At 36.2% G+C, this 24,588-nt stretch overlaps 1 protein-coding gene across 5 annotated transcripts in view; it reads right to left on the bottom strand.

Moving 5' to 3' along the window:
- The window catches only part of LEKR1 (leucine, glutamate and lysine rich 1), a 184,839-nt gene that overhangs the window by 12,424 nt on the left and 147,827 nt on the right, over positions 1–24,588 (bottom strand). For all 5 annotated transcript variants that reach the window (XM_032852585.1, XM_032852586.1, XM_032852582.1 and 2 more), the window contains 3 exons: positions 19,529–19,622; positions 6,763–6,927; positions 3,225–3,524 (listed from right to left, as the gene is read on the bottom strand). In XM_032852585.1, the coding sequence (XP_032708476.1) occupies positions 3,225–3,524; positions 6,763–6,927; positions 19,529–19,622 (559 nt within the window). The remainder of the gene's footprint in view (positions 1–3,224; positions 3,525–6,762; positions 6,928–19,528; positions 19,623–24,588) is intronic.

Raw genomic sequence — 24,588 nt, 5'->3', positions numbered from 1 at the left:
TGCTCTTTACTTAAATGTTTCTTTATTTCTCTAGAATCTGAGAAATTTCAAGTGTCTGGAATGTATGCTCAAAATAATAGTGTTTTTCACTTTACATACTACCACCTCTATTCTTTCTGGCTCATAAATCCTATCATTTTATTGTCTCATTTCCTCTTTTTTATAAGAATATTCTGGACTTTGGCATGCTTAACCAGAGAACCAGCCTTAGTTATTTACTCTTACAGTTCAATGGTAATTATTTAACTTCTAATGGAAAATCTAATCTACCTTCCTTCCTCCCACGCTAGCTAAAGGAAGTCTGTTCCCAGGATTGTCCTTAGGTAACTTTACTTTTAGAATGATCCCTTTCTAGGGGTGCCTGGGTGGCTCAGTGGGTTGAAGCCTCTGCCTTTGGCTCAGGTCATGATCCCAGGGTCCTGGGATCAAGCCCCACATCAGGCTCTCTGCTCTGCAGGAAGCCTGCTTCCTCCTCTCTCTCTGCCTGTCTCTCTGCCTACTTGTGATCTCTCTCTGTCAAATAAATAAATAAAACCTTAAAAAAAAAAAAAAGAATGATCCCTTTCTATTCCCCAGTAATGATCAACGATTGTTTATGGGCCAAACCAGTGTCTTGTATATTTCAAAACTGTGCATTAAAAACACAAACAAACAAACTCCATCTCTAAGGGGCTTCCTTTTACAACTAATGACCAGGAAGGGCTTCACATCTAGCATCCTTTGTCTGAAAAAGAAATTCACTCTTCACTTTTAATCTAGCTTCTCTTGACAAAGTTATCTCTAGTGCCTCTGAGATTGGCAGCCTCCAGAATGGCCCCCAGTTATCCCCATCCTCTTGCTTATTCACCCCCTTGTGCAATCCCTTTGCCTTGAATTCAGGCTGGACTTAACTGACTCATTTCTAATGAACAGAATTTAGCAGAAGCACTGGGATGTCACTTCTGAAATTAGGTTAAAGACTGTGACACCCTCTCTTGCACTCTCAGTCTTGCCAGCTTGCTTGCTCTGAGGGAAGCCAGCTCCATGTGTAAGTTGTTCTATGGAGAAGGTCCTTATTGCGAGGAACTGAGGGAGTCCTCTGACCAATAGCCAACAAGGCGCTAAGGCTTTCAACCCAACAGCCATAATAAAATGTATCCTGCTAACAACCAAAAAGTGAGCATGGGAACAAATCCTCCTCTAGTTCAGCCTTCAGACAAAATTGTACCCCTGATCCCCTGACACCTACTTCATGAGAGGTTTTAAGCCAGAGGTACCCAGCTAAGCCACATTCAGATCCTGACCCACAGAAACTAAGAGATAGTAAGTGTTATTTGAAACTACTGAATTTGAGAAAAACTTATTATGCAGCAAGGGATAACAAATACAGGTCCTTAAGGCCAATTTTTAACACTTCAGTCTATGCTTTTTATATGTTAAGTCTTTGTTTAGGTCATTCTTTCCTCTGGATGTCAATTTTTTTTTTTTTTTTAAGAGGGAGTAGGGGAGAGGCAGAGGGAGAGAGAGGATCTTAAGCAAGCACATGCATCAGTGCAGGGCCTTATGTGGGGCTCGATCTCATGACCCTGAGATCATGACCTGAGTCAAAATCAAGAGTCAGATGCTTAACCAACTGAGCCACCTAGGTGCCCTGGATGTCAATTTAATTACTCATATAAGATTGTCTTTAAATTTTTCTTCGAAATCATGAAATGGCAGTTGTCAGTCTTGTTCATAATTGCAGAGATAGGGCCTAGCACAGTGCCTGGTGCCTACACAGAGGCTCAGTATATACTTACTGGATTCAACCCTTCTATTTCTCCTGCTTGTCCTAGTTTATAGGCTACTCCTTACTTTCCATATTGCCATTTCTTTGGTGATTTAAGAGTTAGAAAATCTGCTGGTCTAATTGCCTTGACCTTTCTTTCCCTTAACATGACGTTCCTTCTCTAGAGCTTCACTACTGCTGTCTCACTTGAAGCAAACCCACATCGCCTTTCTCCTTAGGGTTTCTTCAGTGGAACGGAGTCCATGTGTGCTCTCCCTTCCCCCTCCTGCCTGCCTGTGAAGCAGCTCCTTTTATCAGGGAGGCTGTGCATAAGACTCTCAGCTGACCCCCTAAACATCTGGAGAGGTAAGTAGTGTGCTTAGTGTTATTTTAAAATGAAGGAAGGAAGGAAAGGAGGATGGAAGGAAGGAATTAAGGGAGGGAGGGAGGGAGGGAGGGAGGAAGGAAATGAAATGAAATGAAATGAAATGAAATGAAATGAAATGAAATGAAACGAAATAAAACGAAACCTGGAGATGCTGAGTGCTAAGCCTGAGAGTCACTTTGAAATTTAGAAGCAGAATCACTAGAATTCAGGTTTCCTGAAATAGGAAACATTGTATCATGGAAATTCAAATATGAATCTTGGCTCCTTCATGCTGTGTGACCTAAACTGCTTAGCAGTTCTGAAATAAGACTTTTTTAGGAAAAAACCTCAAATCAAAATAAGTCTATTCTAGTTTAAATAAAAACATTGCTGAAATAATCTTGCATACATAAGAAAGAGGACCAACACATGTGAATTACCTTATAGTTTAGGTTGACAGAAAGATAAAGCCCAAAGAGAAATTACTTTTAAAATATATTGTCCCAGGGTTCCCAGGTGGCTCAGCCAGTTATGTGTCTGCCTTTGGCTCAGGTCATGATCTCAGGGTCCTGGGACAGAGCCCCACATCTGGGCTCTCTGCTCAGCAGGGAGTCTGCCCGTCCCTCTGCCCCTCCCTTCCCCCCCCCCCGCTCACGCTCTCTCTCTCCCCCAAATTAATAAATAAATATCTTAAAAAACAAAATAAAATATATTGTCCAAATTATTTTCTGAACTTAAGCAGCGGGTGCTCTAAAAGTTTCTTTAGCAAAGATTTAATGTCCAAACAAATAAGACATACAAACACAAAGATTTCTAGTCTCCAAAGTTTCAAATGGTCATTTACAACAGAGTAGAACTGGGTGCCAGAAAACCATAGAGATTATGTAGTCCAATGAATTCATTTTACAGAAAAGGAAATGAGGTGCAGAGAAGTTAAGTGACTGCCTAGATAAGAACACAACCAGGATGTAATTCCAAGTCCCTGACTCATAGTCCCCAACTCTTTGAGTGACACCAAGTTGCCTTTCATGTTTCTGTCTGCTTGTCTAGTTTTGGGAAAGAATGTGTGCTCTTTCACTAATGGTGATGCCACCATCCTCTGCTCCCTACCTGTTCCTGGGACTCGTTAAACTGCTGTATCAGTTGTGTTTGTGCCAGCATTACTCTTTCTAGCTCATCTGACTTCTGCTGCATTTCCTTCCTCAAGTCCTCCGAAACAGAATCATTACTAGCAATTTCCTTCTTCAAGCGGGATTCAAATTCTGCAACCACATTTTTCAGGTTTTTGATTTCTTTCTCCTTTGACTCAGAATCTTCAGTGTAGCGGATACAAGATTCACGGAGTTTTTCTTCAAGGGTGGCCACTTCCAGCCTTAGCTCTCTGGTAGCACCTGTGATTAAGTCTGATATCTGTAAGATAATATTGTCTATTAGGTTGTAGGCAATATCTCTAGGTAACCATAAAGTTCTTAAGGTTCTAAGAGGTTTATTCTAAATAATCAGTGTACTTGTCTGATCAAATGAAAATAAATCCTATGACATTATGTAGGCCTCCAAGATTTTCTTTTTTAAAAGTTAAGACTAAAATGTATTTTTATCACTTTAAATGGAATTGCATATTACTCACTTGGGCATCCTTGGAAATATATAAATCTGTGTCTGGATTGAGCTACCAAGGACAGCTCAAGTCTTGATCCAGGTCTGGATTCAGTATGGGGTGGCTTTGGGACCTAGAAATGCCTGATGTTTGGGGATGCATGTAGTGAGCACCACTGTTAAATTCTACTCATACCATAGCAATAAAGTTTTCATTTGATATATTTTTTTCTTATAAAAAAATGACTGGAGGTACCCCAGACACTACACCTTCTAGAGCAGCATTGCCCAGTAGAACTTTCTGTGATGACAGAGATATTCTGTGATGTCCAATATGGTAGCCACTAGCCACAGGTGCCTAATGACAGTACTGTATAAATATATGTTTAACAACGATTCACATACACACAAAAGCCAGATTTGTATCTAGTCTCCATGGTATAAATATTCTCACCACAGCCAATTCCTAGGTGACATCACCAATTATTAAGTTGGGAAGAGAGGCACTCAATAGGCTTTGGTTTGCCAGTACTAACTGGTGAGCATTTAAAATGTGGCTAATGTGACTGAAGAACCAAATTTTAAGTTTTGTTTAATTTTAATTAATTGAAATTATAGTTGCCACTCATGGCTAACATATTAGACTGGGCAATTCTAGAGACTACCAGAACAGTTTGAAAATATACTGTCTCTGTAGGTGGTACCTCTAGATAAAGAGATGAGAGAAGATGAACAGCTTTTCCTGAGAGTCATGGGAGCTTAGAAGGGAAAAGGCTGCTTGTTTTCTTTCTCCTTAAAAAACAAAACAAAGAACAGAAAACAAACCAGGAAGAGCAAAGCTGCTTCTGATGAAATATATCCTTATTATTTATGCTATGGATATCATCATATTATAAATATTAGTACAACCAGAAACCAATCCATGAAGAATCTGGAAAACATTCAGAGAACAAAGTTTCAAGGATTTTGTGAACTATTACTTAAGCATTATGTATCCAAAATCTGTTTCAAATGTTAAATTTACATTAAGAGAAACTTCTGTAATAAATCTATTCACACTTACTAACTTCAAAAATTAAATTAATATTCCATTATATTCAATTAATCCAGGAAGGAAGAGGATCATTGCTAGGTCTGAGCAGTAGTTTCCATCATTAAGAGGAGAGTTGACACTGAACTAGATCAGGTTATCCTCAGGAGAGAAGACTCACAGAGCCACAAATGTGTTTTGATCTCTTCAAAAAGGGAGTCAGCTTTTAAAAATCAAGAGAATTTACTTACAAAATCTGGGTTTATGACTTCTTTTGAAAAACCATAACCCTTGGCAACCCCTGCCTTAAGAGGCCTCTTCTTGGAGAAAACTAGTCTAGAAGAGGTAGAAATTTGGGTGAGCTGAGACTTCAAGCTCCCAGCAAATGCACCATTGTCCCAATAGAACATTATTTACAAAACACAAATTCAAAGATAAGATTATTAAGAATTTCAAGACAACATTTGCAGAGGATTAAACCCAAGTGGCATGAAGCCATTTATTTGAGTGTGGGGCCCTGTGATACTGTACTTGTCATATACTCACGTAGCTGGCCCTGCTTATCATACACAGTGCTATTGAAAAGGCTGTACCAGTGGTGCCTGGGTGTCTGCCTTCAGCTCAGATCATGATCCCAGAGTCCTGGGATTGAGCCCTGTGTTGGGCTCCCTGCTCAGTGGAGAGCCTGCTTCTCCCTCTCCCTCTGCTACTCCCCCTGCTTGTGCTCTCTTCTCTCTGTCAAATAAATAAATAAAATCTTTAAAAAAGAGAGAGAAAAAAAAGAGAAGGCAAGGCTGTACTGTATCTCTTGTACACCTGTAGAGGCCATTAACTCTCATTTGATACTTAATTTACCCAGACTGTTAGTGAGTTTACCCACTGGGTCTTGGTTAATACACACACATAGACATACACACAAACATAGGCATATACACAAAAACATGCATATATATGACACTGAGGTCTTGTAATAACATGGCAACCTAAACAAAACCTTAGATTATGGTTAGGGGGCTTCTGGATGGTTCAGTTGGCAGAGTATGGGACTTGATCTTGGGGTTGTGAGCTCGTGCCCCATGTGGGTGTAGAAATTACTTAAAAATGAAATCTTTAAAAAAATTATGTTTAGGACATACCGTTTCAGAAATTATGAAGGAGGATTATGTTCTTAAAATATTTCCCTCCATTCAAAAATATCTAGAATTGGAAATATTCGCAATTGAAAGAGATAGGCTTTAGTTGTTAGCTTTAGTTGTAAATAAAATGTTAATTATCATTACCATTATCATTTGATGTTGGATATTTGAGGTATTGGTATATCTAAACATGCTAATTATTAGTTATGTAATTTATGCTCTTTTATTTTTATTTATTTTAAAGATTTTATTTATTTGAAAGAGAGAGGGAGCATAAAGTGGGTGGAGACGCAGATGGTGAGGGAGAAGCAGACTCTCCACGGAGAGCTGAGCCAAACCTGGGACTGGATCCCAGTACCCTAAAATCATGACCTGAGCCAAAGTCAGATGCTTAACTGACTAAGCCACCCTAATGTCCCTAATTTATGTTGTTTTAAAAGTAGGAGTTTTTCTTTGGGGGCACTTATTTGGGGGCACTTAGGTGTCTCCGTAGGTTAAACATCAGATTTCTGGCTCAGGTCATGATCCCAGGGTCCTGCGATCCAGCCCTTAGTGCACTGTGCTCCCTGCTCAGTGGGGAGTCTGCTTCTCTTCCCCCCATCCCCATTTGTGATCTCTCTCTCTCTCTCAAATAAATAAAATCTTTTTAAAAAAGTTTTGTAGAAAAAATTCCATTAGTAGTTGTATTATATGCTTATAGGATTTATCTCAGCTATTCCTTCTGTAGACTATCCAAACCATTCCACCTATGTAGTTAAAACCAAGTCATAATGAAACTCAGGAATGCTCCTTGAGTTAAAAATACTGTAGAATGTTCTTAGAAGGAAATAACCAACATCTATAGTTTCAAACCCATTAAATAACAATGAACATCATGATCACAGACCTTTGTTTGTAGTTCCTCTTGTTCTTTCTTATACTTTTGGATTATTTTTTGGTGTTTTTCCTTTTCAATATCAAGTTCCAGTTTAGCTTCCTCCTTAAAAAGCAGAGCTTGCTCCTCAAATTCAACTAAGTGTCGGGCTCTTTCCTTGGCCAGCTCAGCTTCAATCTAGAAAACAGCATTTAACACACGTATAAAGGCATTTGACCTTAAGATGAATAAATCAAGCTTATTTTCAGACTCTAATTTTAAAAAATTCTAATATTAATTTTTTAATGAATCTAATTTTTAAATTCTAGTATTTAAAAATAATCTGACTCAGAACTTAGACCAGAAAAATTGATTTTAGGTCAAATATTTCAAGATCTTCTAAGACCTGTAAAATGAGTAGAGAAGTTAGGACCATATATTATGACAGTTTTCAGAAATATTAAAAGCTTAGTCTTCTGTATATTTGTATTACAAACTCAGTCCCTCCCAGAAACCCTATAAGAAAAAAAAAATTAAAAACATTTGGAGGACTTAGACTACATTCCACTGAAAGCTCAGTGGGGATACAAAGTACAAATGATTTTTGAATGCTCTTCTCTTGATGGTGATCCTAGAAAGTTTGAGAGTCATAAATTATCATTTTAACATGATAGAGGCCAGAAGGATGATTAAGGAAAACACAGTCAAGTTGGGGATGCCTTGTATTCATGTTGTACTTATACAGAACCGCAGCACTGGAAGGGACATTAGAAATCCCCTGGTTCCATTTCTCAAGCTTCTGTGCATTTGTGGAAAGAAAAGCAAGGGCTTTGAATTCAAATCAAGTTGAGTTTAAATCCTGGCTCTAAACCCTGGCTCTGCCACATTCTAACTATATAATCTTAAATTGTGACTGTAACCTCTCCTGGTAGAGTTACGACTCGTTCCCTTGGGAGTTGTTATGAGGATAAACGGGACAAAATATCTGTATAAAGCTCTAGCATGAGCAGGGATTCAATAGTCAATGGAAATGACTTCTGTGCTCTGACTCTTCAGTCTCTCCTACAGATAGACTGACTGCATCAAATGATTGTCTGCCCTATGCCTCAACACCACTTAGAAACCATAACTCATTCCTTCCCAGCAAGCATTTCCATCTTCAGACAGTGCTAAGTGTTAGGCAGTTTTTCCTTTAGCTGAGCCAACATCTCTCTCCCTGTGGTTTTTAACCATTGCTTTTGGCTCTGCCTAGCAAGAGAGAACAAATCTCTGAGTACTGGAGTCATTCAGGCCTGGTCGTTCATCTAGTGAGATTACAGCACCTCAGTGACAGGAGGATTCTGGATTTACATTGTGCCATTATTATAAAGTCCTAGAGGGAGTAAATGCCAGATAACTGGCGAGAATAATTGTCAAACTTGACTTACAGTGATTCACACCACTACGAGAGGAAGAAAGAGGTCAACGTGAATTTCTCAGGGAAACACTGAAGCCAGGGTACCAGGAAACAGAAAATTTGCTAAGAAAGTTTACATAAAGTCCTTCAAATTAAATAAAATACAGATAAAAGACTAGCCCCAGTATGGGGTCAGTCACATTTATTGTACCGTTATAGGACTAAGCATTTCCTCCAAGGCAAAACAATTATGTTTGTACTCAATGCAAGGAGTTATTTTGGCTCTTTCAAAGTAAGTTTCTAGATTGTTTGAGGAAAAGGATGCTAAGGATCATTTAGGAACATGATAGCATTGCTCAAATGTGTTTTTCTTAGACTCCTAAAGGCAAGAGAAGCCTCAGGGGCACTCAGGAAAAAACAAAAAACAAAAAAACAGATGTTCTTCTAAATTGCAGGTACTTATATCTACCCGGCTCCTGCTAGCCATTGAGATATAACACAGGTGTCTCAAATAAACGGTCTGAACCAGAAAACTAGATACAATCCCTCCCCACCTGTTCCTTCCCCAGTCAAGACACAGTAACCACATTCCATTTAGTTATTCAGGTCAGCAACTGGGGCATCATTTTTATCCTTTACCCTTAACCCAACAACAAGTTCTATTCACTTTGTCTCCAAAAGATGCCTTGAATCCATTCATTTCTTTTCATTTCCATTCCTAACACACTAGTTCTGGCCACCATCAACTCTCTACTGGCCTCCTTACTTCCTTTCCTTCTTCTCTCCAATTCATGATCCACCCAGCAGGGTGTTCTTTACAAAATGCAAATTGGATTATATTACTCCCTCTTAGTGGTTTCTCAGGGTGTTAGTATAAAATAAAAGTTCCTGTACATGATCTGCTCTTGGGTCACCACCAGCCAATGTGACACCTTTGTGTGAACTGACAAAGCATCCCTTCCTTAGACGAACATAGCCTCATGCTGAGCATGAGGCACCTGGTGGGCAGAGCACCAGCTCCCTTTTCTCTCTTGGCCCGCATGACTGTGTTGGGCACAAGGCAAGCACACTGTCTACGGCAGCCCTGGACTTCTCCCACCTGACTTGTACTTTCCCCATTTGATTCCGACACAGTGCTCCAACCACACTGGAATAGATAAAAACATATGAAAGGAGGATATCAAATGCAAAACATTTAAAAAACTTGCAAGGTATAACTTTAACAGTTAATAGCCCACAAGATACCTTGACACTATTAAAAAACACAACTAAATAAAACATTTTTTGAGAAGCTCAAGAAAAATGTGTGCTGAGGTACTAAAATATCAAGCGTTCCAAAAAAAATTCCTCGTATAGCTAATTGGTAGAGCCAAATAGTTGTTTTAGGACAAAAAGACATCTTTCAGAATATGGACCGATTGCTTGAATTAAGAGAATAAGCATATATGCAGACTAGACGGGACAGGACAAACTATAAATTAGATGACGGAAAGACTTTAGAAGTACTTAAAATTTTATTTTTTTATTTTTTATTTTTTTTAGTTTATTATGGGGAGGAGGCTGTGTAGGAAATCAGAATCCCTAGAAGATGATGAAACCTGAAAGTATTCAAGGGAAGAAAAGGAAGTAGCTGATAGACTGAATGAGTCAAGTAGCAAGTCAGGTAACAAGTCCTTCTTGCCCCTAACCTTGGAACCAACTACTGTAGGTAAAGAGACGGGGGGAAAAAAAAGAAGAAATAGGAGGAAGTGGAAGCCTGAGTGGCTCAGTTGATTGTTTGCCTTTGACCCAGGTCATGATTCCAGGGTCCTTGGATCTAGTCCTATGTGGGGCTCCTTGCTCAGCAGGGAGTCTGCTTCTCCTTCTGCCGGCTATTCCCCCTACTTGGGAGCAAACGTGCTCTTTCTCTCTCTCTGATAAATAGGTAAATAAAATCTTTTAAAAATTAGGAATAAAAGGAAGGTGGGAAATGAAAAGCATGTAGATAGAAAAGAGAGGAGTGATTTACTATTACTGAGTTGATTTTTAATTTGGACAACCAGAGAAAGAGAAGCAAAGTAATGAGTTTCAGGTGGGATTTCTAAACATTTAAGGAAGTTGCAATGCATGCAAAGGGCCATCTGAATGTGTTGACACTGTAGCATAGAAAGATGATACTACGGGTTCCTTCATAATGTGAACAGTTTGAACAAAATGATGAGCAAACAATGATTTTTATAAAAAATATTTTTTAGAAATCTTTTTTTTTTTTTTTTTTTAGAGTTTATTTATTTGACAGAGAGCACAAGTAGGCAGAAAGATACAGGGAAGCCAGGCTCCCTGCTGAGCAGACAGCCTGATGTTGGGCTTGATCCCGGGACCCTGGGACCATGACCTGAGCCGGAGGCAGAGTTTTAACCCACTGAGCCACCCAGGTGCCCCCATAATGATTTTTTTAAGCCAGTGTATTGTCATTGAGATGAATTCGTGCCAAATTATTGTGTTTATATTTCTTATATGTTGATATAAGCTCTTTAAAATATCTTAGATGGAGGCACCCGGGTGGCTCAGTTGATAAAGAGTCTGCCTTCAGCTCAGGTCATGGTCCTGCCGTCCTGGTATAGAGCTGGGCTCCCTGCTCAGCAGGAAGCTGCTTCACCCTCTCCCTTTGCCCCTCCCCCTGCTCCTGCTCTCTCTCTCACTGGCTTGCTCTCTCAAAGAAATAAATAAAACCTTGAAAAAAAAAATACCTTAGATTAAAAAAAAACTTAGGTGGGAGAACTTATGTCTATGCAAAGTAAATGAATGTGGTGATGGTGCTTATATAAAATATAAACCACTTTATATAGTAACTGATAGCAATTTTAAAAATCATGGGGAAATTCTGATTTCTAAAACCAAAGCATGAATAATATATGATCTTAGGAGTTAAACAAAGTAAAAGAAATTGTTATCTCTGTACGCATTTCATTTTTTTGGTTTTTATTTATTTATTTATTTTTGCTTTTTATTTACCCATATCTCCTATTACCTCAAACCCCTCCTTGGTGAAGACTTCCTGATGACTCTAGAGCAATCTGAGTATGTTGTTTTTAATTCCCTTTGTATTTGTGTTGAAATGCATAATTAGTATTTTATAACACCTGTGTCTAATACTGATGTGCAAAATTCTGTATTTTCATTATCTTCCAAGTTAGATATTTGTGATTGATTCTGCGATAATTTTCTGTCTATGGAGCCAAACACCATGTTGTAACATAATCACTCATTACTGACAATCCCTATAAGCAAGGGAATTTCAGGAAGTAGTAATTAGGTCATTTATTTATATTTGATATACGTATATAATATTAAAAAATATATCTCCTAAAAAGAAATTATTTTACTGTTTTCCAAAAGTTAAAAAAAAATGCTGGTTGAATACTAATTCTTCAGGTTATTTATGAATTAACTGCTGAATAAATATATTGCAAAAGTAGATGATTATTCAAATACACAGACTTTTCAGTAAAAAAAAACAATGCTAAGGAATCAGAATACATATTGAAGTCCTGACAAGAACTGTGTAAACTCAGGATGAAAGGAGAGAATATTCACTTGCTACCAATACAGGCTGGGGTGGCATGGTACAGAACACATTTTATATGTTAATCCATTTAATTCTTACAACATATAATAATAATAATAATAATAATAATATAATTATTATTCACACTGGATTATGAAATAGGTTCAGAGAGGTTAAGTACCTTCACCAAGATCACAGAGGTACTATGAGATGGAGGGGGTGTGCACACTTAGATGTTTCTGGTAGATCCCATGGCTCAGCATGTTTCATTTTTCCATGTAGCCTGACTCCCCACACATCTACATAGCATAGTCATTAAGGGCATAGACTAGGTATTTATCTAGTTTCAAAATATTTGGGTATCTTTCCAGATAATCTTTTGTTAATAAATTGTTTCAATTTCACTGTGGTCAGAAAAAATATTTTATATGTCTTGAATACTTTCAAATTTGTTGAGAGTTATTTATGCTCCAGAATATGATCTATTTTAGTAAATGTCTCATGTGTATTTGAGAAGAATGTTTATTCTGCTGTTAAATGGAGAATTTTATAAATATCAATTAGGTCATGTTAGTTAATAGTGTTGGTCGATGCATTTCTTAAAAATAAGTTGTTTTAAAAATCTATTATATTATTTTCCATAGAATATGTCTCTACTAATTTTCCAGGTATTTTTCTATCAGTTATTATTGAAAAAGGCCTATTACTGACATCTTTTACTCTAATTATAGATTTGTCTATTTCTCCTTGCTGTTCTATCAATTTTTGCTTAATTTTAAAACCCCATTATTAGGTGAATAAACATTTAGGGTTATTATGTCCTCTTGGTGGACTAATCCCTTAAACATTATGAAATTATGTTCATTATCCTTGCTAATATTCTAAATATTCTCTTATCTTTGCTTTGAAATTTACTTTTCTTTTTTAAAAAGTATTTATTCATTTATTTGAGAGAGAGAGAGAGAGCATGCTGGGGGGAGGGTCAGAGGGAAAGAGAGACTGAGAATCCTCCAGCAGACTGCGCTGAGCAGAGCCTGACAGGTGGTTCGATCCCAGGACCCTGATATCATGACCTGAGCAGAAATCAAGAGTCAGCCGCCCAACCAACTGAGCCACCAAGGCACCCCAAAATTTACTTTTCTAATAGTAACTAGTTCCTCTTTCTTTTGTTTGTGTTAGCATATACTTGGTATTATACATCCTTTATTTTTAATCTATTTGTTAAAATATTTATTTTAAAGTGTATTTTTTTTTTTTTTTTTTTGGTAGGGAACATATAGTAGAATCTTGCATTTTTATCCAACATGACAATCTCTGCCATTTAATGGGGGATATTTAGGCCAGGGCTTGACAAACTGTGGCCCATAGACAAAATGCAGCCACGCCCATTCATTTGCTTATTGTCTATGGCTGTCTTTAAACCACAATGGGCAGAGTTGAGTGGTTGCAACGGAGACTCAATGTCCCCACAAAGCAAAAATATTTACTCTGAAGTCCTCTACAGAAAAAGTATGCTGACCCCTGGTTTAGATGATTTACATTTAATTTATTGATATGATTAGCTTTAAATCTATCTTACTTTATGTTTTCTATTTGGCCCATCTCATCTTTTTGCTCTTCCTCTTTTTGTCTTCTTCTGAATTTTTTTTTAATTCAATTTTATTTCCTTTGCTGGTTTGATAGCTATGATTCGCTTTCTATTTTTGTGGTTGCTTAGAATTTATAGACTACATCTTTAACTTAATGCAGTCTGTGTTAGATCACTTCATGTATAGGAATCTCACCGTAGTGTACTTCCATTTTTCCCTTAGACACTGTGTTATCTTTGTAACGTATTTTGCTTCTACATGTTATAAATCTCATTAGTTGTTAATATTTTTGTTTCAATAGTTAACTATACTTTAAAGAAATCCAAATAATTAAATAATATGTTTATTATCTGTTTATCCACATTTTTACCATTTCTAATGTCCTACATTCCTTTGTATAGATCCATATTTTCATGTGGTATAATTTTTCTTCTGACTAAAGGACTTTTAACATTTCTCACAACGTGGATGTGCTGGTGATATATTTGCCTAGCTTTTTCATCTCTGAAAGTCTTTCACCCTTATATTTGAAAGATATTTTCACTTTGTATGGATTTCTAGATTGGCAGCTCACACTCCCAGTCCTCTCATTCTTTTAGTACTTTTAGTCCCACCTACTTCTTGCTTATATTGTCTTTTTTGTCCCCCCCACCCCAGAGAGAAAGAGAGGTAGGGAGGGGCAGAGGAAGAGAGAGAGAATCTTAAACAGGCTCCACACTCAGCATGGAGCCCAATGTGGGATTTAATCCCACAACCCTGAAATCATGACCTAAGCCAAAGTCAAGAGTTGGACACTTAACTGAGCCACCCAGGTGACAGATTCAACATTCCAAAAGAAAAGTCTGGTGAACTTGAAGACACACAATTGAAACAATCCAAATGAAACAAAAATAGAAGACTTAAACAAGAACATCAGGGAGCTATGAGACAAATGCAAGTGGACTAATATATGCATAATTGGAATTCCCAAAGGACAGGAGAGAGAAGAAAGGACAGAAAAAATATTTATCCTTAGGCCCTATCCTGTCTTTGATGAAAAATGTGCTGTCATCCTTATCTTTGTTCCTCTCTATATAATGTCTATTATTTTTTGGTTGCTTTTAAGATTTTCTTTCTATCACTATTTTTGAGCAATTAGACTAGAATATTCCTTGCTGTGTTTGAGGTTTTGCTGAGCTTCTTGAATGTGTGCTTTATAGTTTTCATTAACTCTTAATTTTATTCTGCTATTATTTCTTCAAATATTTTTTCTGTCCTTTCTTCTCTCTCCTGTCCTTTGGGAATTCCAATTATGCATATATTAGTCCACTTGCATTTGTCTCATAGCTCACTGATGTTCTTAAGTCTTCTATTTTTGTTTCATTTGGATTGTTTCAATTGTGTGTCTTCAAGTTCACCAGACTTTTCTTTTGGAATGTTGAATCTGTCATTAATGCCATCCAGTGTACTTTTTATCTTAGATATTGTACTTTTCATCTCTAGGAGTTTACTTTATATCTTTTTAATGTATTTTATATCTCTACTTAACAAGGTCACTTTTTCTTCTAGTTTTTGGGCAAATGGAATATGGTTATTGCAACTGTTTTAACGTCCTTGTCTGCTAATTCTACTATCTGTGCCTTTCTGAATCTGTTTTTATTCATTGATTTTTCTCTCATTATGAGCCATGTTTTCCCTTTCCTTTTGGATGGCAATGTTTTATTGAATGCAAGGCATTGTAAATTTTACCTTGTTAGATGCTGGATATTTTTGTATTCCTATGAGTATTATTGAACTCTGTTCTGGGATGCATTTGAATCAGCTTGATTTTTATAGATCTCCCTTTTAACATTTATTAGGCAAAATCAGCTCAGCATTTAGTCTAGGGCTAATTTTTTCCTACTACTAATGCAAGACCCTTCTGACAAGTTTACCCAGTGCACTGTGAATTATGGGTGTTCCAGTCTGGCCTTGTGTGAGCATTTGGTACTCCTCTCTAGTCTTTTCAGATAGGTCTTTCTCTGCCTTTGGGAGTTTCCCCACACATATGCACTGACCATACATATACTTAATGGGGACTCTTTGTAGCTCTCCAGTATTCTTTCTGTGTGCAGATAGCTCTCCCCAGAGAACACCATCCTGTGAATTGTAGCTATCTTGATCTCTCTGGTTTCCTTAACTCAAAGAACCTGACAGACCTCCTAGATTCACACTTCCTGCACTGTGGCCTTAAATTTATTTCAAGGAACTAAGTTTGGGCAATCACAGAGCTCGCCTCATTTGTTCCTATCTGTAAGAATAATTGTCCTCTGTAGTCTGATATTGAGTATCTCGAAACCATTGTTTTCAATCTTTTCTCCAGTGGTTTAGTTAGTAAAGACGGAGGGTAAATCTGGCTCCTATTAGTCCATCTAGGCCAAATGAGTAAGTTTTGGATTTTGTAGTTAGTTCTTATTTTTTTTTTTTCTAGGTTTGTATCAGTTGTTATTTCCTGGCTAAATAACCTTGGCAACTTACCTAACTCCTCTGAGCCTTATTTTTTCCCATGTGCAAATGGGAATAATAATTTTATAATGGTTAAAATTACATTTATGGAAAGCATGAAGCACAAAGCCTGGCATATAATAAACACTCTAATAATGGAGACTATTCTTATTATCTTGATTAAGGGTTTAAATCAGATGATATTTGCAGGCTATTCTAGATCTATAATTCTGTGATTTTATTAGTTCAATTTTGAAAATTACATCATAATTTTATAAATTAAAAGGTGCTCTCATTATTCTTTTTGGCCATTCAATTATGCATACATGAAAATTGATTATTTTATGACAGGTTCATCCCTGTCAAATTCTGTTATTTTACAAGTTATCCTTTTAAATTCCATTAATAGTACACTTAAACACATTAGGAATTTCTCAGCCATTTGTCTCTTCTATTTTGAAGAAGAATTTGAGATTTTCTGTTTGCTTCTCTTTGGTTCTGGATTTGACTTTTTGAGGTAAACTCCATCCCCCCCCCCATTTTCACTATTAATCCAATTCCTCAGGCAGGAAGTAAGGTTCTGTTTGTTTGAACTATTGGTTTTTAAAAGCTCTATGTGCTATTTAAAATGAGGTGAATAGTAGTACAATTCTAAAATGTTCCTAAATGGGATGATATCTTAATAATAATCTAACAAAGTATTTGGTTAGAATTTGTTTATTACACTACAAAATAATAGTCAACACACGACTACCACTTAATGTCATCAGTCTGGCTATAGGAAATTTTTTTAATTATAAAAGTTTTAACTAAAAAGTAACAACACTGTGTATTTGGGACCAATTTTAAATGTTCAGTATGCACATTAATTCATTTTTTTCCACATCAAAGGAATACTTGAAATAAATATAAATCTATGGCAATTAGTAAATATGCAGTTTATTTTAAAATGTGCCATCCTTGTTGCATAGCAACTATTGATTCTATTATGTGCTTTTTACATACCCTAAAATAATTAAGTACAGGCACAAATTGCTATCTACTTTTTTTGAATGTTAAAAGCATTTAAGCTATGAAGTTTATTCTAATATGTGTATTATATATTTGTAAAGGGAATATTTCACTCCTACATAAAGGCACAGTGACCCAAGAAAGAGATAACAATGTCATATTAGTGATTTTCCTTTCTCATGAGAGGACTTTAAGGGAACTTTTTATTCATAGTCTCAATAATGAGCACAACCAAGACATAATTATCATTCCTTGGCTTTACTGGTCTGGATCTTGATTTACTGCTAAGCTAAATGATAAGATTTATTAACAAGAAGTTATATCCTCTCAACAAAATGAAATGCCCATTTATATCATAGACAATTATACATGCCAAAATACATCTATGATATAATTAATTTATTAGAATGATATCACGGTCTTAGCAAGAACTTAGAAAATTTTACACAGGTTTATTTTCATCATCAGATTAATAGCATGAAGCAAGACTATAATGCTTCTTCTATATGATTAAATGCTACATTAACTTAGTCCACTTGCTATGTTAGCACCTCACAGACAGGGTACAGTAAGCAGCAGTAATAGGGAAGATTGTAAATGCAAAGCCTTCTCTAGTAGATTGTATCTCAAAGTCCTTCATGAGGTGTGACCATGAAGATAAGATAATACCAGTCTAAGAAAAGCTCAGGTATTTGAAGGAAGGGAAGAATCTGTGAATCTCTATTCGCATTAATTCCATCGTTGAAATTTTTGCATCAAAAATTAGGTATTTACAATATCTCTTCATACATACTTCCAAATTGTTCTCCAAGGTGTTGCTGTAACTTCCAGCCCTTTAAAGACTGAGTATGAAAGTTTACCTCACAAGACCTTACCACAATGCCAAAACTACTCTGTTAACTGAATGGATTTTAAAAAAATCTCATTGTTTTAATTTGCACTTTTTTGGATTGCTGGTTAGGTTAGTCATCTTTTTTGTATATTCAAACATGGATTGGTAAGGATGGAGGAAGTAAATAAGAATAGGCTAGTCAATTGAGTACCCCAAAGCTAATAAAAATGAGAAAGAATTAAAGAAATGTGGGCTTTAGAGAAGAAGGAAAAGAAAAAGTCCATACTTCAAAATAAAATAAGAATGAGCCATTTAGAGCAACTTTAGTCTGTACTCTCAACTTTTGATTGTTGCCTCTATGGAATTGTTATTATAGTGTTCATTTCTCTTTTAGCCTGAGTGTGCTATCCCTGAGGGACAAGGAAAGTGGGATTGAGTTTAGAAGACCAATAATGCCTGAGTATGGTCAAATGAGTAAAGAATGGAAATGAAAGTGAAAAATTTAGAACTGACCTGAGCCAGCAGCAATATCTAAAGTGTTTCAATTTGGTGGGTGGTAGGGTGGAAGAGTCCAGGTAGAGATATTAGCTTGATGTGGCCACTCATGTTGCCTGAGGTTACAAGTTATGGGATCTAGTCATCATAGAGAAGAATCTGATAATAAGCAAACAGGTTGTCAGGACTTTAGTCAAGCAATCTGATTGCTTTAGTCAAGCAATCTGAATTTCAGTAGCCAGCTCTACCTCTAGATGCAAATTTACAATGTTATCAGAAAACCAAGGATGAAGACTAGTGCTAGGGCAGACATCAGCTGGGCAAGAGAAAGAGTTGGAAAGGCTTCAGGGCATTTTTTTTTTTTTAAAGATTTTTATTTATTTATTTGACAGAGAGAGATCGCAAGTAGACCGAGAGGCAGGCAGAGAGAGGAAGGGAAGCAGGCTCCCCGCTGGCAGAGAGCCCAATGCGGGACTCGATCCCAGGACCCTGAGATCATGACCTGAGCCGAAGGCAGCGGCTTAACCCACTGAGCCACCCAGGCACCCCAGGGCATTCTTCAGGATAAGATCCTGGGATCATCAAGGAGTACCAGAAGTTTATGACAGGGAGATGATGGCTGTAGCCTTAATGACTAGACCTGTACAAGGCCTGAGAAGGTAGGGACCAATAATTTTTAGAATATTATTTGTATCCTTTAAAATTATACAAGTATTACATATTTATCATTGAAACTTTGAAAAATTTAGGAAAATCCAAAGACAGAAATTAATGCATTTTTCAGCATGGGGAGAGAATATATTTTCTTTTTAAGTAGTGAGCTAAATATTTATTCATTTTACTTTGCCAAAAGTTCATAACTGAGTAATTTTGTAATTTTCCATTCTCTTTAGTATCTTCCTAAAAGCAGAGAAATTGTGAGAATAAATTAATATTCCCCTGCTTCTAAGGATGTAGTCAAATGCAGATTCTGTCCCTTTACAGGAAAAAGGTAAATACTTAAAAATAAAAATCACACTTTTACATGAGTACTAAGGGCTATCTTGATTTTACAAGATTTTAAATTCTGTTCTTACCTTTTCATTTCCCATTATGTTGTCTAATATTTTGGAAAAGACATACACTATAAGCATGTTTGGCCTAGGAAATTCCAGAAGGAATCAAAATGTGCATAGAAGCCAAGATATCTGGGATAGCCCTCTGGCAACAGAATTTTTTTTTAAAAGATTGCATTTATTTATTTGATAGAGAGTAAGCAAAGGGAGAGTAGCAGGCAGAGGGAGAGGGAGAAGGTGACTCCCCACTGAGCAGGGAGCCTGATGTGGGGCTTGATCCCAGGACCCTGAGATCATGACCTGAGCTGAAGGCAGACACTTAATCAACTGAGCTACCCAGGTGCTCCAAACAGACAGAATTTTTTAAAAAGCAAAATAGACACATGCAGATGAAAGCTACATTATCATTACCTTCTCTCTCCAGTTATCATCATTCAGCAGCTTCTGTCTAAGGGTTTCCTGCAGCTGTTCAATGCTTTTCTGATGTGAAATCAGCATTAGTTCCCTGAAAACCATAAACCCAACAAATGAGTCAAGACCCTGACGCTTTTCCTAAATTGCAGTTCCTTGCTCAGAGAATAGTATTTCACAACTTAATCTGTTTCTTCTCTTTAGCAATATATATACTGCCACTAGATACTACTTTACCGTTAACAGCAATTTACAAACACTACATACAAGGTTAAGTATTTTCCCAGCCTTAATTTTTGTTTAATAAGTTATGTTATTACTTTTGCATGAAATAGTAACAAATATGTAGAGTCATAAATATCATAAAACATTGCACATTATGGTTCCAAAGTTTAATGACTAAATTCTAACACTAGACAATATTTTGTTTCCTAAAGAAAAGGAAAATATGTTGGGATATGCCATAAAATCAACACATTTGTGGTTCTCACTAGATTTATTTTTCTTTTACTTGTCTCAAGTACTGATAGGAACAAACCAAATTAAGTAGAAATTCATGTCTGAGATATCGTATAGTACAAAACATATTGGAAAATTGAAAAGAAAACACAAAGAACATTTTAATATTTTAATCCACATAAATGGATCTTGGAAGTTTAGTTTGTAATCCTCTGGGTGGGGTAAGTGCAGAAGATTCATAAGCGCATTTCACAGAGGCACTGAAATTAAGCTTTTGAATATCACAAGTAGTGGCAAAAGCACACTTGTTAATAGGACTCTCCCTCTTCCATAATCACCACGTCCCTCCTTAGTTTCGATGTAGGTGATTCTTCTCCACTGCTTATTCCTAATTCTAATCTCTTTGTTTTCTATCACCACCCTGTTCCTTGTAGCTCTGACTACTTTCTCAAAATTGTGACTTTCAATTGTAACCGCCTGTTGGACATCTCCACCTTAATGAACCATTAATACCAGATCCATTAAAAAACAAGTTTACTATCATCTGCAATCTTGCTTTTCCTTTTGACTTCTAAAAATCTTTAAGAGTCAAATCTTTGGTTTGAAATCCCTGAGTTTTCTCTCTTTCTTCTCCTTGTTCTACCACATCCATTCAATACCAAATTCTGTATTTTGCTTCCTGAGTGGACCCCAAACTATTCCTTCTCTTCCTTTCCCACTACAAACAGCCTTATTAAGGCTCTTGACTTTTTCTCCCACCTATAATATTATTATGGACTCTCAATCTCTCTCTTAATTTCTCTTCTACTCTCACTCTTTTAAATATTATTAAACTTTCTTCTAATAAAATAAAAATAAAATAATAAATATTTTATAAATAATATATATTATAAATAAATATAACTAATAAATATAAATATAAATTATAAATAAATTATTATAAATAATAATACATATTATAAATAAAATAATAAAAATAATGCTGACATTTCTAGGCTAGAAAATTTTAAGGACACAAGCATAAGAAGACATGTTGGACTTGGTAAGCAGGATTATGAATATCATTTGAGGGAAACTGATTTAAAAAAATTAAAACTCCCCAGACTTCTTTCCAGAAGTGTGTTGGACTAGGTACTTTGACAACTTTCCTACTGAAAATTAGTAAACATTTTTTAACTTATAAAAAAATCTTAAAATTCATCAGTGAGCTGGACAAAAAGTAGGAAGGATGCAGAGAACAAAACCCAAGTGAAAGAACAGAAGGATATGAGTGGAAAACTACTGAAATTTAAATAAGGTCTATAGTTTAGTTAATTGTATTATACAATGTTAATTTCTTAGTTTTTACAGATGTGTCATTGTTATTAAAAGTGGGCCAAAGAGAAACATACACTCTCTCTATACTGTCTTTGTAACTTTTCTGTAATTATTTCAAACTAAATCTTTAAAAAAGTGAAGTAAAAGGAAGAACCCCCAACAATAGGTAGAACATTGAAACCAATTCTCAACTTGAAGGTACCTTCCAAAATTGATGAACTTGAGCTTTAAATTTCATGAAGGGCTCAGGAGAGAAAAGGTCTAAGTGGAAACTCACCTGCATGAAGCTGCATCTCAAAGAGCTGCACGTTCAGTGTATGTGTGAAATTCACACCTAGTATGTGTAAAATTCAAATAACATCTCTCAAGGTACAAAAGAAAATTACTGGTTTTGAATTGTGGTGCTAGATACAGGGAAGAATATAAATTTCTCACAGGAATCTGTAAACACAAACTAACCCTAATGCAGGTTTTTATCGTGAATTCAGAGAGCCTGAGTGGTTCAAAAAGCTTCATGTTGAAAATATATATTAAAGTAGTAATAGGTTAACTTTATCTCCAGATGTCTGGTAGGAAAAAACACCAATATTTTAGGGAGCAACCTATCTTCATCCTGGGACTCAAAGGTTTTCTACAGATAAAAAGTCAAGACCTATGAGATCCTGATTTTTTAAAAAATCACAAAACTAGAAAAGAAAAAAAAAAAAAAAGCCAGTAAGAGAGAGAATAAGCAGACACAAATGAAAGCATAATTAAACTCATACTTTCTAAAGTGTTGAGTTTTAAGATACAGAATATAAAACCAGGATGTTCAATGAAATAAAAGTTATTTAAGTAACTAATGAAATATGAAAAAGAATCAAATCAAACTTGCAAAAATTAAAAACATAATAATCAAAATGAAAAACAGTGGGTGGTCCTGTAGCAAATTATTCACAGCTAAAAAATGAAGCAATAAACTGAAAGGGAGATTTAAAGAAATTATACAGAGTGAAGTACAGGAAGTGAAAAATATGGAAAATATAAAAGTGAAGTTGATATATGGAGGACAGAGGGAAAAGATCTAATATATATCTATGCACTATTTCAGAAGGAGAGGAGAGAAAAGAAAGAGGAAACAATATTTGAAGGGACTATTCCGGATTGATGAAAAACACTAACTCACAAATCTAGGAAGCCAAATGGATTCCAAGCAAGATAAATAAAAATAAATCTCCCATCTGGGCATCTGATAGTGGATATGAGGAACATCAAAGTTAAAGAGATCTTAAAAGAAGCTGGAGAGAAAAAATCCAGTATCTTCAAAGGAACCCAAACATATTGAAAGCTTATTCTCCAACACAAAGGAAGTCAGAAAGCAAAATATTATGTTCAAAATTTTATGAGAAAATAACCACCAACTAAAGTTGGGTACCCAGCAAAACTTTCTTTCAAAATGAGACTGAAATAAAATATGCTCGGATAAGCAAAATCAGAGTGTTTACTACCAGCTAAAAGAACTTTACTAAACCTTTTAAAGACTATGCTTTATAGGAGGGGTAAGATTTAGAAGGAAGGTCAAGCATGCAATAAGAAATGTGAGCAAAGAAACTGGCAAACACAAATGCAGGGAAGACTTCTAGAGCATGTGATCAAGAGAGTTGTACAAGGCGCATGCTCAGAAGGGGATCCTGTGCTTCAGAATTAATGCATTATGGTCACCAACAAGAAATTCTTAATAATTTTATCTTTAAATTTATGTTTTATGTGAGGTCTGATGGGAAAATTGAGCATGTACCAGGGGTTTGGCTTAGAGCCTTGGTTCACATACAGTCTTACCTCCTATCACCTCCCTGCCTTTCTAGGATGGTTCTCTAGCCCCTGCCCAGCATCTGCTTTGGGTGTGGGCTCAGGTGTAGGTACCTGCATGGGGAGGGTGAGGTTTGGGCATGTGTACTCCCCCTGCTCTGAATCATGGGGAAGAATACTGGGTGCTTGTGAAAGCCTGTATCCACTCCATGATCTCCCCATGCCCAAGGGAGCACAACATTCAATAGTAATCAAGAAAATACCAGGGGCACCTGGGTGGCTCAGTTGGTTAGGCAACTGCCTTCGGCTCAGGTCATGATCCTGGAGTCCTGGGATTGAGCCCCGCATCAGGCTCCCTGCTCAGCAGGGAGTCTGCTTCTACCTCTGACCTTCTCCCCTCTCATGCTCTCTCTCTCACTCTCTCTCTTAAGTAAATAAATAAAAATCTTTAAAAAAAAAAAAAAAAGAAAAGAAAAGAAAATACCATGTTGGGTTGAAGGAGGTACTGTGAAGGCAGGGAAACAAAGAGGTCCACATTTTCAATTTGTATTGGGCCCTGAAAATTAAGCAGCCAGCCCTGAATGCAGGTAACGGTAAACAAATATCTGTATAAAATATAGTGTTGAGCTCAAGTATTCTTTGGTCCTGGCATGATTCAAGGAGACTGTGAGATATTAATCTTAGACTTCACTAAGTATGCATAGTAAAATTTCTAAAGTAACCACTAAAAAAATACAAATAGAATATACCATTAGAGGAAAAAGCACAAAGAAAATAAACAAAACTCCAACAATACCCCTCCACCCAAAAACCCAAAAGGTAGAAACGGTGCAGAAAAAAAGGAAAAAATATAATGCTTAAGGTAGCAATCACAATGATGGTAAATAAGTTAAGCTCATAAGTTAAAATAGAGAAACAGTCTTGGTAAGAAAAGACACTGAGCATAAAGAACATGTACGTTCTTTATAAGATGCATTCCTAAAACATAAGGGCATGGAAAGATTTCCTTTTTCTTTTTTAGGAAAAGATGTAACAGGGAAATATTAAAGAAAGAGAAGCGTGCAACTATATTAATATTAGACAAAGTAAACTTAAAGACAAAAATCATTATTTTGGACTTACAGTGACAACAGGTTAATTCACCATAAGTAGTCTAAATTTGTATGTACCTGTTAAAATTGCCTACAAATATATAAAGCAAAACTTCATAGAACCATAAGGAGAAACTGTAAAATCCACACTACAGTTAGATTTCAACACAGTTCCCTCAATTATGTAAGTCAGTCTCTGGGATCACCACATAAGGCCATGGAAATGTATACTGCACAACTGCAGCCTAATGTGAGAAGTCTTCCTGTAATGTGCAATGCAACAACCCAAGGTCAAACAGACAAATAATTCAGAATATAGAGGATTTTAGCAATGCAGATAAGACTGATTTAAGGTTCATATAAGCCTATGTCAAATTAGTAGGAAAACACACAATTATTTTCCAG

This window comes from Lontra canadensis, unplaced genomic scaffold (assembly GCF_010015895.1).
Source record: "Lontra canadensis isolate GAN:19392208 unplaced genomic scaffold, GSC_riverotter_1.0 scaffold6, whole genome shotgun sequence".
NCBI lineage: Eukaryota > Metazoa > Chordata > Mammalia > Carnivora > Mustelidae > Lontra > Lontra canadensis.
The sequence above is the reverse complement of the archived record's forward strand: the minus strand, read 5'-3'. Positions and strand labels throughout refer to the sequence as shown.